The sequence below is a fragment of the Brachyhypopomus gauderio genome, unplaced genomic scaffold (genome assembly GCF_052324685.1).
Source record: "Brachyhypopomus gauderio isolate BG-103 unplaced genomic scaffold, BGAUD_0.2 sc50, whole genome shotgun sequence".
NCBI classification, from domain to species: domain Eukaryota; kingdom Metazoa; phylum Chordata; class Actinopteri; order Gymnotiformes; family Hypopomidae; genus Brachyhypopomus; species Brachyhypopomus gauderio.
Window position 1 is genome coordinate 250,252 of NW_027506875.1, and position 15,940 is coordinate 266,191.

General features: G+C 44.2%; 1 protein-coding gene across 8 annotated transcripts in view; it reads left to right on the forward strand.

Moving 5' to 3' along the window:
- Positions 1 to 15,940, forward strand: part of LOC143487827 (NACHT, LRR and PYD domains-containing protein 12-like) — a 91,379-nt gene that overhangs the window by 37,958 nt on the left and 37,481 nt on the right. For 7 of the 8 annotated variants that reach the window (XR_013124388.1, XM_076987049.1, XM_076987046.1 and 4 more), the window contains exons 5-6: positions 7,420 to 7,596; positions 8,271 to 8,444. Coding sequence is in view for 7 of the 8 variants with exons in the window: in XM_076987049.1 (XP_076843164.1) it covers positions 7,420 to 7,596; positions 8,271 to 8,444 (351 nt within the window). In the remaining variant the exon portion in view is untranslated. The remainder of the gene's footprint in view (positions 1 to 7,419; positions 7,597 to 8,270; positions 8,445 to 15,940) is intronic. The other variant, XM_076987051.1, reaches the window with a different exon arrangement.

The following is a 15,940-nucleotide window of genomic DNA, read 5'->3' on the forward strand; positions in this document are numbered from 1 at the left end:
AATGATGTAACGAAACATTCTTGTTTAAGTACATTTATGTAATTAAGAGAAGATAAAATGTAAATGATCTGTCATCTTTTGGCTGGCGGACACCAACAAAACGAGTAAAGAAACGCATCAGCGTAGCATTTGTAAAGCGTTGGTGCCTGTAAAAAAAAAAAAAAAAGACTCGAAAGGACTTGAAATTCCAAGTTTCAGACTTGGGACTTGACTTGACGGTTGCCTGTCTTGACTCGAGACTTGACTTGAGTTGACTGTCTTTACTTGAGACTTGACTCGGGACTTGAGGATAAAGACTTGGACTTACTTGAGACTTGCAAAACACTGACTTGGTCCCACCTCTGCTTTCTGCAGTGCAGGTGTAGAAGGTCCTGAGGATGCTGGGGTTCAGACCAAACCTCCTCAGCCTTCTGAGGAAGTAGAGGCGCTGATGGGCCTTCTTCAATATCTGTGCGGTGTGCGTTGCGCATGTCAGGTCCTCGCTGATGTTAACACCCAGAAACTTAAAGCTGCTGACCCTCTCTACCGCAGTCCCATTGATGTGAATCGCTGGGTGTACTCTCTTTTGCCTCCTGAAGTCCACGATGAGCTCCTTGGTCTTGCTGACGTTTAGAGAGAGGTTATTCTCCTGACACCAGTCTTCCAGGATTTTTACCTCCTCCCTGTAGGCCGATTCATTATTATTGGAGATCAGACCCACAACCGTTGTGTCGTCAGCAAACTTTATGATGGCATTGGAGCTGTGTCTAGAAGTGCAGTCGTGGGTGTACAGGGAGTACAGGAGCGGGCTGAGCACACAACCCTGGGGGCTCCGATGTTGAGGGTCAAAGAGGAGGATGTGATGCTGCACATCCTTACCACCTGCCGTCGGTCCGTCAGGAAGTTCAGGATCCAACTGCACAGTGTGCTGTTCAGACCCAGATCCCGGAGTTTGCTGTCGAGCTTCGAAGGAACTATGGTGTTGAATGCTGAACTGTAGTCTACAAACAGCATTCTCACATACGTGTCCTTCTTGTCCAGGTGGGAGAGGGCAGTGTGCAGCGTCAGCGCGATTGCATCATCAGTGGATCTATTCCTCCTATACGCAAATTGCAGAGGGTCCAGGGTGGCAGGCAGAGAGGAACAGATGATGTCTTTGACCAGCTTCTCAAAGCATTTGCTCACGATGGAGGTCAGGGCAACAGGTCGCCAGTCATTCAGACAGGTAATGCTGGATGACTTTGGGACTGGCACAATAGTGGCTAGTTTGAATCTAGCTGGCACGATAGACAGTGAGGTGTTATAGATGTCTGTGTAAACACCTGCTAATTCTCTGTAGCAGGCTTTCAGCACTCTACCTGGTATGCCGTCTGGTCCTGCTGCCTTGCGCGGGTTCACCCGCTTGAAGGCTCTTCGCACATCAGCTACACAGACCGAGGGGGGGTTGGAATCAACGGTGGGCGGGGCGCTCTCCAGCGGGACAGCGAGGTTACTATCAAAATGAGTGTAGAAGCCGTTTAGCTCGTCCTGCAAATCAGTGCTGGTATTGGGCAGAGTGTTAAGAGATGGATTTATAGTCCGTGGTTGTGTTTAGTCCCCGCCATAAACTCCGTGTATTGTTGGTGTTAAACTGTGCTTCCACTTTCTCCCTGTACACCCATTTAGCTGGTCTGATGGATTTACGCAGAGCGTAGTTGGTTTTCTTGTACTCTTGCGTATTTCCAGATCTGAAAGCAGTGCTGCGTGTGCTAAGGGCGGAGCAGACCTCACAGTTCAGCCAGGGCTTCTGATTGGGGATTACGCGGACTTGTCTGCAGGGCTCTACGTCATCCACACACTTGCGTATGAAGGCGGTGACTGTGTCTGTGTACTCGTCAACGCTGCTCAACGAATCACGGAACATTTCCCAATCCACGTGCTCGAAACAGTCCTGCAGTATAGCGTCTGATTGGTCAGACCAACGGTGCACCTCCCTGGTAGTGACCGGCTCTCATTTCAATCTCTGCCTATAGGTGGGCAGGAGCAGGATGGAGGAGTGATCCGATTTGCCGAACGGGGGTCGGGGGAGGGATTTGTAGGAGTTCCGGATGTTCGAGTAAACATGATCTAGCGTTCGGCTTCCCCGAGTGAAACATGTTACCTGCTGGAATAGAGATGGGCAGAAAATTCTCAGGTTATTCCGATTAAAGTCCCCTGCGACAATAAGTGCAGCCTCCGGGTGTGTGGTAATCTGCTTGTTGATAGCCTCATGTAGCTTCCCAAGCGCGAGATCTGAGTCCGCCTGTGGGCAGATGTACACCGCGGCCAGACACAGACCCATTATCTCGCGCGGCAACAACGCCGGCCGGCAAAACACGATGAGGTATTCAAAGTCCGGCGAGCAGAAAGATTCAATGAAGTGCATGTTCCTCCGATCACACCAAGCGTTGTTAAAAACACACACCTCCTCCTTTGCCTTTCCCAGAGAGCTGTTTGGTTCTGTCGGTGCGGTGTGGAGAGGACCCCGTGAATTCGATGGCATTGTCAGGGACCTCTTCGGATAGCCATGTTTCTGTGAGGCAGATAACGCTGCAATCTCGGATCTCTTGTTGGTAGGCTAACCGTGCTTGGAGTTCACATAGCTTGTTTTCCAAAGACTGCATGTTAGCCAGTAGTATGGAGGAAAGAGTCGGCCGGTGAGCACAGCGTCTGAGTCTGACGAGCACACCGGCTCTCTTGCCTTTTTTCCGACGTCTCCTACGGTTGTGTGGCTGGGCGGCCCAGATGAATGGAGCCTCTCCGCAGTAAACAAACGAGGGATCGGCGTTGAACTCAGGGTCCGGCTTTCGGTGAGTGATTGTTGGTCTGATACTCAGAAGTGTTTGTCAGTCGTAGGTGATGAGACCTGACGCATTTAGTGTAAAAAGCGTAACAAATAAACACAAAAACAATGAAAAACTGCAAAAGTAGACGGGAGCTCGCAACACGGCAGCCATACTCGGCGCCATCTTGAGCCATCTCTTTAAAACGCGTAAGGCGGAAAAAAAAAACGTTTGTCGTTTCGGTCGTGTCGTCTCATCGCGGTGCGTCTCGCCAAGTAGGCCTATAAACACTTTTTGTTGTTGTTTGCTTTTTTGCTTTTTTTTTTTGCCATTAGGTACCGAGATGAGATCTTCAGACCCCTTGTGAGACCATATGCTGGTGCAGTTGGCCCTGGGTTCCTCCTAATGCAGGACAATGCTAGACCTCATGTGGCTGGAGTGTGTCAGCAGTTCCTGCAAGATGAAGGCATTGAAGCTATGGACTGGCCCGCCCGTTCCCCAGACCTGAATCCAATTGAGCACATCTGGGACATCATGTCTCCAGGCATGAAAATCTGTCACCTTTCGGCGAAATTCGCCGTTTTGAAGTTGAAAAGGGTGACCTACGTGAATCGTGTAGATCCGATGAGTTTTTTGTTGGGGGGGTCGGGAGATTATATTTTAATTATATTGACTTAATAAGCAAACAGAGCACTTCCGAAATTGGCTATTTCAATGACACCGTGGCCAGCAGTTTCCGCCCAGAACCTTCATAGAGGCCAAATAGCGTTTCAATCATACGAACGTTCTTCATTCATGTTATTAATTTACTGCTAAGCGGGACGAGAAGCAGGACCTAGTGCTACACCGCGGACAAGTCAGAAGAGCGTACATTTACCACTACATTTACCAGATCGTACATTTACCACATCGTACATTTACCACATCGTACATTTACCACTACATTTACCAGATTGTACATTTTTAATTGGGTGGATTTAATTGGGTTATTAATGGTTTCAATCGTTTTCATATTTTGCGGTAAAACAAAGTTACTGCCGTTCGCTACAGCGTTGAACACTGTCAGATCTAACCACAAGCTCTTGTGATAATAGGCCCATCTATCTACCTATTTAAGTTCGCGTCAACCCCGTGTAGTTAACGGTGACATAAAATAAGAAACAAGATTTTTTTCTAGTGTGTCTGTAGTTGTAACTGGTGAATCCAGGGACGTGTGAGGATCAAATTCGCACCAGGGCTGAAAAGGTTGAAGATGAAGTTGTAAACTCTTGTCGTTTGAGTCTACCCTGTGCTTTAGCTCATGTTAGAAAATAAAAACACGTAAACCTGGTATTTTTACAATAATTTTCGCCGCTGATGTATGTATTGGTTCATTAAGACGTAATGGTTTTGACTGAGCCATCCGGAATGGCGAAAGCGGCTTCTTGCGTTTACGGATTGCGTTTACATTGAATCCATTGACATGACAGTCAAAAAAAAAATTTTTAATGGATTTTACTATATTTTACGGAGCCCGTAAGGTGACATCATGTAAAAAATAAATAAATAACGCGTGGCCACGACTTATTAACGCGTGGGAACGAGATACTAACGTCGCCTTTCACACGCGGCAACAAAGTTTATTTTTTCACAGCAAAGCAAGCAGATCCCAGGGATGTTCGCGAACTGACTGCCCAAGGAAGGTAAACCTGGCCTTATATAAAGTAATACTTAATTATCTTGTTCGCACGCGTTAGTAAGTCGTTTGCATGCGTTAGTAAGTCGTGGCCACGCGTTATTATATTTTTTACATGACGTCACCTTACGAGCTCCGTAATATTTGGCATCACCTGTCGCTGTATCCCCGTACACCAGCAGCCACCCCCAACCCCCCCCCCCCCCCCCCCCGTCGCAGTATACCCATGACGTCACATGTCAACGCCCCGTCGCCGTATCCCCATGACGTCACATGCCCCGCCCCCGGTCTTCTCACCTTTTTAACCCCTGACCCATTTTCATGCCTGTGTCTCGCTCCATCCACCAATGTCACGTTGCACCACAGACAGTTGGCGGATGCTTTAGTCCAGGTCTGGGAGGAGATCCCTCAGGAGACCATCCGCCACCTCATCAGGAGCATGCCCAGGCATTGTAGGGAGGTCATACAGGCACGTAGAGGCCACACACAATACTGAGCCTCATTTTGACTTGTTTTAAGGACATTACATCAAAGTTGGATCAGCCTGTAGTGTGTTTTTCCACTTTAATTTTGTGTTTGGCTCCAAATCCAGGCCTCCATTGGTTAATAAATTTGATTTCCATTGATGATTTTTGTCTGATTTTGTTGTCAGCACATTCAACTTTGTACAGAACAAAGTATTCAATGAGAATATTTCATTCATTCAGATCTAGGATGTGTTATATGAGTGTTCCCTTTATTTTTTTGAGCAGTGTATATATATATATATATATATATATATATATATATATATTAGGGGTGGGAATTGTTTACTATCTCACGATTCGATTCGGATTTTGGGGGCCACAATTCAATTCAAAAATCGATTTTCGATTCAAAACGATTTTCGATTAAAAAAACGATTTATAAAAATGTCTGCTTCAGTCTATAGAATCTGCATGATCTACTACAGTCTGCTTTGCAAGACAGAACGACAAATACAGAAAATTAAGTGTCTTTCACATTTAATTAACAAAAATTAAGTGCTTTGGTAAAATAAAATGGTTTTTGTTGTTACCAAAATTCTTGAGCTTCATTTTGCGAGCTGTCAGGGCTGGCTCGGATGCAGTTCTCCCAGCCGTTGCTAGGGGCACCAGAGTCAGTCCCAGACTAAACCGACGTAACCGTACGTTCTCAGCCAGTCTCTGCTTTCTCTGAGATTGCTTATCGTTTAATGGTGTGCCACCTCTCTCTGTTATGCTTTCTCTTTACTTATTCGAGTATCTCATGCGTCGCTTTCTGACCCATCTCAAGTTTTCCCAATCCTGTATGTCTTTCTATCCATTTTGCCTTTATTTTTGGGAAGGGTTTTATTTTGCTGCAGCATTTTTTGCCAGTTACTTCTGCTGGTGTCCTTGGTTTCGTTTTCGCGTTGCATTTATCCGCGCTGTTTTTTAGTTACTGTTGTTGTTTTGTTTCTTCCTCCCGTCTCACTACGGTTGAGTGTTATTTTTCATGCGTTGTATTTTCCGCATTGGTTTTTGTTTCTATTTACTCCGTGCCCTCACGGTTTTGCTTTCTATTCTCTTGCGCGTTGAGTCTTCCGTGTTGTTTTGTTTGTTCGTTCTGGGTCGCTGTGCGCGTTTCCCTCTCGCTAATACATGTGACGAGTGTCAAACGTCTTGATCTTGCGAGTCGGCACTTGGGTCCATCCTTCTCTATATTATTTCTCACCCTTCTCCATATTATTTCTCACCCTTCTCTATATTAACGCTCCCGTGCTCACCGCGTTACACAAGCCTTGCACACGAGCTACATTGTGTCCAGTTCGGTCTTCCCCGGCATTCGGTAAAAACCAAAATGAACCCATATTTTTTGCCTTAAATGAAGACCAGACAGGTTGAGTATCTCTTTCCTCCATGTGTTTTGAAACTTTTCTGCGCATGAGTGTGTCCCAGAACATGCTGCGTAAAGTCTCGCGTAATTTTGTAATTACGTAACGCGAGACTTCACCACGACTTAGAATCGATTTTGGGACATTTAAAATCGATTCTGAATCGTAGTAAATGAGAATCGATTTTTGATATATGAATCGATTTTTTGGCACACCTCTACTATCTATCTATCTATATATATATATATATATATATATATATATATATATATATATAAAATCTCCGACCCCCCCCCCAAAAAAAAGTCCTTGGATCTACACTATTCAACTTAAAAACGGCGAATTTCGTCGAAAGGTGACAGATTTTCATGCCTGCATATTTTAACCTGTGAAATCAAATCAGTTCTCTCTTGACCAGTGACATGCAGTTCTTTCAAACGTTGTTAAAACATGTTCCACACCTTCAGTCAATGGGTGGAGTTTTGGCTCTTTAAAGTCCCCCACTGGCGGCATTCTCAGAGGTGAAACTGCTCCACTACTGACCACCTCACTTCCTCCTTCACTAAACGCTGGGATGCTCCCCTCCACGTAGCCCTGGAGCTGCTGGAACTGGTGCTGGACACTTCACCACCACTGCTCCTGTCTTACCTCCACCTGTCTTACCTCCACCTGCCTTACCTCCACCTGCCTTACCTCCACCTGTGAAATTCTTTCATCCCGTGTCTCTTGGGACTGAACCTACACTTTTGCCAAACTTGCCAGTTCTGCAATCATCCCCTGTGTGGAGGTTGCTGGTCTGTAGTTACATATTTAGCAGCGAGGGTCTCTCTCTCTCTCTCTCTCTCACACACACACACACACACACATTCAATATACTCTCACACACACACTGTCAATATCTTTTCTTTGTCTTTCACTGTCTCTCTCTCTCACACACACAGTCAATATCCTTTCTCTCTCTCTCTCTCACACACACACACACACACCATCACTACATGTCTGACCTGCTGAATATACACACAGTGTCTGTGTTTGTGTTCAAGTGTGTGTTGATGTGTAAGTGTGAGGAGTTTTTCTCCTTCTCTCTACAGTCTGTCTAGCTGCAGAATTACAGAGCAAGGCTGTGCTGCTCTGAGTTCAGCTCTAAGGTCAAACCCCTCATCACACCTGAGAGAGCTGAATCTGAGCTACAATGAACTAAGATACTCAGGAGTGAAGCAGCTCTCTGGTCTACTGGAGGATCCACACTGTACACTGGAGAAACTACAGTGAGTTGACTTACTGACTCTTTACACACACACACACACACACACACACACACACACACTCTCAATATCCTTTCTCCCTTTCTCTCTCTTACACACACACACACACACACACACACACACACACACACACACACACACACACACACACACACACACACACACACACACACACAGTCAATATCCTCTCACACACACACACACAAACACACACTCAGTCAATATCCTTTCTCCTCTCTCTTTCACACACACACACACACACACACACACACACACACACACACACACACACACACAGTGAATATTCTCTTTGTGTGTCTTTGACTCTCTCTCTCTCACACACACACAGTCAATATCCTCTCTCTCTCTCTCTCTCTCTCTCACACACACACACACACACACAGTCAATATTCTCTCTCTCTCTCTCTCTCTCTCTCTCTCTCACACACAGACACACACACACACACACACACACACACAGTCAGTATCCCCCTTTTTCCTCTGAGACACAAACTATTACTGTATTTATTAGATTCACATACACACTCTTTTTTGCTTGTTCTCTCTACAAACACACACCATTTGTCACTTCTGAATACACACACACACAGTGTCTGTTTGTGTTCAAGTGTGTGTTGATGTGTAAGTGTGAGGAGTTTTTCTCCTTTTCTCTACAGTCTGTATAACTGCATTATTAGAGAGGAAGGCTGTGCTGCTCTGTGTTCAGCTCTGAGGTCAAACCCCTCACACCTGAGAGAGCTGAATCTGAACTACAATAAACCAGGAGACTCAGGAGTGAAGCAGCTCTCTGCTCTACTGGAGGATCCACACTGTACACTGGAGAAACTAGAGTGAGTTCCTGACTTACTGACTCTTTACACACACACACACACACACACACACACACACACACACACACACACACACACACACACACACACACACACACACACACATTCAATATCCTCTCTGTCTCTCTTTCACACACTCATACAGTCAATATCCTCTCTCTCTCTCTTTCTCTCACACACACAGTGAATATTCTCTCTGTAAATTCAATTCAATATACCTTTATTAGCATGACTGTATAGGGTACAGTGTTGCCAAAGCATTCTCTGTCTTTCTCTCTCTCTCTCACACACACACAGTCAATATCCTCTCTCTCTCTTTTTTTTTTCCCACCACCACCCCCCCTCTTCGGAGGACTATTGATACTTTATTGTTTATTGTTTATTCAATCATAAAAACATATATAAATTTAGCACATTTTAAATGGGGGGGAGGGGGGTATAAAGGGAGAAGAAAAGGGGGGGGTGTAAAGGGGGACAGAAACAAAAGGAAGAGGGGGTTATACAGATATATAATATAGTGCAATATAGTATATTATAATATAACATAATATAATACAATAATATATAATATACCATATTGCTTATAAAAATATAGAAATGTACTTTAATCATGAACTTGTGATTTGTTTGCTACAGTTGAATTTGCTTATGTTGTGATGTAATATTTGAGTTAGTTGTGTCTAGATTAAGTCTGTATCTGTATTTATGGTAGGCTCTAAGTGTGTATCTGGGGGGATATAATATATTAGAAGATTTTTCCAGTGATTGATGTTTATGTTATTTTTTGTTTTCCAATTCATGAGGATGACTTTTTTGGCAATGACTAGCGACATTAGGATTGTTCTATTGTTTTGTGGTGTTGTGCTAATGGTTGTTATGTCCCCTAGTAGGCATAATGAAGGTGTTGGATGAATTTGGGTATTTAGTGCTTGAGATAGATGAGTAGTGACTTCATTCCAAAACAGGTTAACTGGAGTGCAGTGCCACATAGCATGGATATAATTATCAACAGTGTTCTGATTACAGTGTGTACAGTTTGGTGAGTTTGTGAATCCCATTTTATACATTTTGTATGTGGTATAGTGTACTCGGTGGATAACTTTATACTGGATTAGTTGTAAATTAGTATTTGTGATAATGCTATAGTTATTATTACATATCTGTATCCAAAAGTTGGTATTAAAAGTTGATGATAAATCTTCTTCCCATTGCTTATACGGTAGGCTCATGTTAAGATTTAATTGAGATATAATTTTATATATTTTGGATAATGTTTTATTTGCTGTATTAATGTTAAGAAGTTCTGAGATTGGTGTAGGGAGGGCTAGAGTAGTTGGATTGATTTTTGAACTGATGAGTGATCTTAACTGGTGATATTGTAAGAACTGAGTTCTTTCGATTCCGTAATTCTGGGTTATTTGTGGTAGTGACATCAGTGTGGTATTGTTATACAGATGTTTTAGGTGTGTGATTCCCTTATTAGCCCATGATAGATAATTTAATGTTTTTTTATTAATTGTAAAGTCCGGGTTATTCCAGATGGATGAGTGGATGGATGGTGTTAGTGCTGAGTTTGTTAGTTTGTGAAAATTCCACCAGGCTGTCAGAGTTGTGGCCACAGTTGTATTATAAAAACATGGGTGATGTTTAATTGTTTGGCTGATAAATGGTAAATTGGATATTTGTATATCTTTACATAGTGCTTGTTCTAAATCAGTCCATGATCTATCTGTACTATTAGGTTTTATCCATTTTAATATATATTGTAATTAATATCCTCTCTCTCTCTCACACACACACACACACATAGTCAATATCCTCTCTCTCCCTCTCTCCCTATGTCTCTCTCAATTCAATTCAATTCAATTCAATATAGCTTTATTAGCATGACTGTATAAGGTACAGTGTTGCCAAAGCATAAAAAAAAAACAACAATAACAATGATAATAATATTGACAAATAACAACAACAACAACAACAATAATAATAATAATAATATATGATAACATTTAGGAAAAGTTATCATTATAATTATTTACATTCTGAAACTGAAGGGGGGGGGGTCGTTTCCCACTGTCTCTCAGGCTGTGACATGTAGATACATATTTTGCAGCGAGGGGGGCGCTGTGTCCCCCTCCTAGGATGATTTTTAGTTGTTCAATTTGTGTTAGTGTTTGGAAGTTTGGGATTTTCTTTTTGAATTTGTGTATGTAAATTTCACGTGTTGGCCTGAATTTTTCACATTTTAGAAGAAAGTGCATCTCTGTCTCGACCTCACCTGTCATACAGTGACCACACAGCCTCTGCTCTCTGGGCAGCCAGGACTGTTTATACCTGCCTCTCTCTACGGCCAGGCTGTGGTCACTGAGTCTGTACTTGGTCAGGGTCTGTCTCTGCTTTGTATCTCTGACAGTCAGAAGATACTCTTCCAATTCATACTCTGATTTTAGGGCCCGATAGCATTCAAGTTTGTTTTGAGTCCGAATCTCTTTTCCCCAATGTTCCAGATAATCCCTTTGACTGCGTTTGATGATGTAGTTAGTGTTTAGTTTTGAGGTTAAAGCAGTGCTGGAACGAGGCTGTTGTCTGTTAATATCTGTTAGAGGGTTAATAAGCCTCAGAACCAGCTGACTGAGGGGGCTCTTCTTGGGGTTCAGTTCTTGGGTCTGTAACGTCTTAAAATGTAGCGTATCACTGGGACTCGTTTTCAGATGCATCCAGAAATTTAGAGCTCGTTTTTGGATATTGATGAACAATGGGAATCGGCCTAATTCTGCCCTGCATGCGTTGGTTGGTGTTTTTCTTTGGACTTTTAGAATCATTCTGCAGAATTCTGCATGCAGGGCTTCAGCTGGATGCTTGTCCCATCCAGTGTAGCTTTGCTGACTGAGTGGACCCCATACCTCACTTCCATACAGCGCAATGGGCTGAATCACACTATCAAATATTTTACACCAGATTGGAACCGGAATGTCGATATTGTAGAATTTTCTCCTGATGGCGTACATTGCTCAATGAGCTTTATCTTTTAGTGCATTCACTGCCATACTGAAACTCCCGGATGCAGTAATAACAAGGCCGAGGTAAGTGTACTGCATCGTGTGCTCCAGGGCGGTGCTGCCCAGACTGAACTGGTATCTGTGTTCCTGACATCTGGGCTTCTTTTGGAAGACCATAACTCTGGTCTTCTTCAGGTTTACTGCCAGGGCCCAGTTCTGGCAGTACTGCTCCAGCAGATCCAGGTGCTGCTGTAGCCCCTGTGCGCTCGGGGACAGCAGCACCAGGTCGTCTGCGTAGAGCAGGAACTTCACCTTCCCGTCCTGTAGGGCGAGACCAGGAGCTGCAGACTGTTCCAGCTGCACCTCTAACTCGTCAATGTAGATATTAAAGAGTGTTGGACTCAGACTGCAGCCCTGCCTCACTCCTCTTTTCTGAGTGAAAAATTCTGTGTGTTTGTCTCCAATTCTTACTCCACATTTGTTTCCCAAATACATTGATTTGATGATGTCATAAACTTTGCCCCCTACACCGCTCTCTAGAAGTTTGTAATAGAGTCCTTCGTGCCAAATAGAATCGAATGCCTTCTTAAAATCCACGAAACAGGCAAAGATTTTTCCATTTTTGGTCTGATGTACATGTTGGTTGATTAGGGTGTGCAGGGTGTAAATGTGGTCAGTAGTTCTGTAATTTGGAAGGAAGCCAATCTGATTTTTGCTCAGGACATCGTGTTCGGTAAGGAAAGACAGAATTCTGTTGTTTAAAATATTATTAAACACTTTCCCCAGATTACTGCTCACACAGATGCCTCTGAAATTGTTAGGGTCTGATTTATCTCCACTCTTATGGATTGGGGTAATGAGTCCTTGACTCCAGATGTCAGGAAAACATCCTGAACTCAGGACGAGGTTGAATAATTTGAGCACTGCCCTCTGCAGCTCAGGAGTGCTGTTTTTTAGCATTTCGTTCCTGATGCTGTCGGGGCCACAAGCTTTTTTAGGTTTTAATGATTTGAGTTTTTGAGCCAATTCTTCCTATGTTATTGGATAATCGAGAGGGTTTTGATTGTCTTTGATTGCACATTCAAGTGACTGTAATTTTTGTGTGATCAGATTGTAATTGGAATTTAGTTCTTTCTTTGAAATTTCTTTATTATACAGATTTTCAAAATGATTTTTCCAGATTTCACTGTTCTGTGTGGGTACTTTTTGTGGTTTTGTTTTGCTCAAGTTATTCCACATCTCCCAGAACTGATTATTTTTGATAGAATCTTCTATGTCTCTGAGTGTTTTATTTGTATAGTTTAGTTTTTTGGTTCTGATTGAGTGTTTATATTGTTTAAGGGTGTTACAGTATTTTTGTCTTAGGTCCTGATCTTCTGGTTGTCTATGTTTTAGATTTGACAATTTTCTTAATTCTTTTCTAATCGATTGACATTCATAATCAAACCATTTTTCTTTTATCAGTTTTTTATCTTTATGTTTGTTTGTTTTTTGTAGTTCAGCCATAGAAGATGCTATGTGTAAAATGCTGTTAATTTCACTCACAGCATGATTTACACTTTTCTTATTATTCTCATAATTGTTGTTAATAAAGTTAGTGATTTTGTTAGATACGTGAACTGACTGAAGTGCAAGGATAAATTTCTCCGCACTATCAGGAGCCCATCTGTAGGTCCTGTGGACTGTGTACAGCTTACTGGACTCAGTTGCTGTTTGATTTGGTTGATGTGACCATTTCAGGTACACATTAATTTGGCTGTGGTCTGATAGAGGAGTTTGCTGTCGGACAGTGAATGCGTTGAAGGAGGAGGGATCCATGTCAGTGATGGCATAATCTACTACACTAGCTCCAAGAGCTGAACAATACGTGAACCTCCCTAAAGAGTCCCCTCTGATCCTGCCGTTAAGCATGTACAGACCTAAGGCTCGACAGAGATGCACTAACTCTTTACCGCTCTTATTTACAGAGCAGTCCAGGCTGTTTCTGACTCTGAGGGCTGGTGTGAGGTACGGAGAGCTCTGACCAAACACATGTTTATTGCCCTGTGAATCTACATAGTCTAACTTGGATCCAGTTCTTGCATTAAAATCTCCACACAGCAGCACATTTCCCTGGGCCTGGAAATGGCTGATCTCTGTGTGGAGGCTGTTGATGTACTCCTCATCGTAATATGGGGATTCTACTGGAGGAGTGTAGACAGCACACAGGTATGTGTCTGTCTCTGATATGCCAAGTTGTTTATGTAGTTTTAGCCAGCAGTGTGATTTCCCTAATTTTACGGCTGTGATGTGCCTGGCCAGTTTTTCCCCGTACCACACCAACAGGCCTCCAGAATCTCGACCGCGCTGGACTGAGCTTAATTTGATTGAGGGCACAATGACCTCACAGTAACCTGAGGGACAGTGGGTGGGCGTGTCTTCACGACACCACGTCTCTGTGAGAATGAGGACATCTACACCTTCAGTGTTCTTTATAAAGTCAGGATCTCTACTCTTCAGACCAAACGCTGAGGAGTAGAGACCCTGGATGTTCCAACAACTGATATGAAATGAGCGCATTTATACAAAGTTTTAAAATACATCAATTAGGTCTACATTGTGAGACAAAACAGAAGAAATTATCTACAAACAGTAGAGTATAAGCTATTTGGAAATATTATTTCAAAAAGTATATTAACCAGTGCAATTTAGCTAAATAGATAAACATTGTATTGAACAGTGCAATTATTATTATTATTTATTTATTTATTCTCTTCCCAGAAGTAGTATACTTCTCAGAAGTAGTATAATAGCAGTATATAGAAGTATATTTGCTTGAATATGAACAGGAGACGTTGCTCTTAATTTGGCAGCAGTCTTGTACACAGGGTGTAGAGCAGCTCTTTTATTTCTCCTAGTTCATGTGTAGCTGATGGGGGTGCTTTGGGTGGGGGTGGGGGTGCCTGTGCCACTGCAGCGGCATAGCTCTGTGGCCTTTGTCGTGGGGGGGTTTCCTTACAGGTGATGACTTCTTGGTTGGGGGGTGTGGAGCAGCAGGTGAGTGTGGGGCTTGTGTGGATGCAGGTAGGTATGGGGAAACAGGAGGGTGGGTGTGAGGAGCCCAGGGCCTGCTGAGCCTGGCAGGTGATATCGGGGCATACCTTGGGATATACAGGGGGGGTGGTCTGAAGGAGCCTGCAGGTGGTGTGAAGTGTGGTGCAACCGTGTTGCGGCCCAGGGCTGCATCTTTTAGGGTCTTCGCAAAGATCCGGACGCCGTCCTCATGAAGGTGAATTCCATCGTGCATGTGGCGGGGTGTGATGGAGTGGTGGTAGGCCAGGTGGACGTTTGGTAGAGACGCACATCCTCTGCTGATCTCCGCGTTAATGCTGCTGATGACGTGAGGAGGAGTGTCGGAACGTGCCAACAGAGTAGAGATGATGATGCGGCTCTCGGGGAACTCTGTGCTGGCTCTCTCTGCCACTTTCCTTACTGCCTCTGCAGTGTTGCTCCGCTGGGTGTGGAGGTCATTAGTGCCTGTGTGGATGATAATACACTGAGGGCACCCAAGGGCCTCCTTTTTTAGAAGCTGGAGGGCGTGGCCAGTGGTGCTGCAGCATTTTGCTGTTATCGTGTGTCCAGGGAAGAGCTTCTGGGGGTCAAGGAACCTTCTGTTGGAGTCCATGAGTAGCACGACATGAGGTTTCTGCTTTGCTGATGTGGCAGTAGTGGGCTGTGGGTGAGGCGTGGATTCAGCAGGAGTTTTCTGGGTGTGTGGAGGTGGGTCGTCCTCCTTTTCAGGTGGGTTTGGCTGGTGAGGGGGACTGAGGATGTCTGAGCTGGGAGGGCTTGAGGTGACTGAGTGTTTTGTGTAGTCAGTGTCTGGTGGTGTTTGTGTGGAGGCTGAAGCACAGGGTCTGGTGTTCTGGATCTGTTCTTTCACGTCCTGTATCTGTGTTGTTAAAGTTCTCACTCTTTTTATTTCTTCTTCTTTTAGTTTTGCTATCTGTGCTCTCAGGCTGTGATTTTCTTGCTGTAGCTCTCTCAGGCTCACTCTGAGCTCAGCGATGCTGGCCTGACTCTCCCTCTGTATCTGGAGCACCTCCTCTCTGAGCTGTTGGATGGGGCTGGTGGAGCTGCTGGTGTCGTTGTGTGAGAGCCTGGCCTGTGTGTGTTCTTTGAACTCAGTAAAGTCCAGCTCCAGCATAGCCAGACTCTCTCTCAGCTGCTTGTCAGACGGGGATGGGGGCGGGGCTGTTGTGGGCTGTGTGGGCGGGGCTGTGGTGAGCTGTGTGGGCGGGGCCTCTGAATCCTCTTCAGAGTCAGTACCATTCACAGTGGTGCTGTCTACCTCTCTTTCTACCTGAGCTCTCAGATGTGGAAAGCTCAGCTGAAAGGAGTTGAGGCTGAGCTCATTTCCCTGCACTAACACTGTCCCTTTAGTGTAATAGGTGATGGTCAGTACGGGGTTCTCAGTGTCCAGGAGTTCGTCTGTACAGACGGTTATCCTGCCCCCCC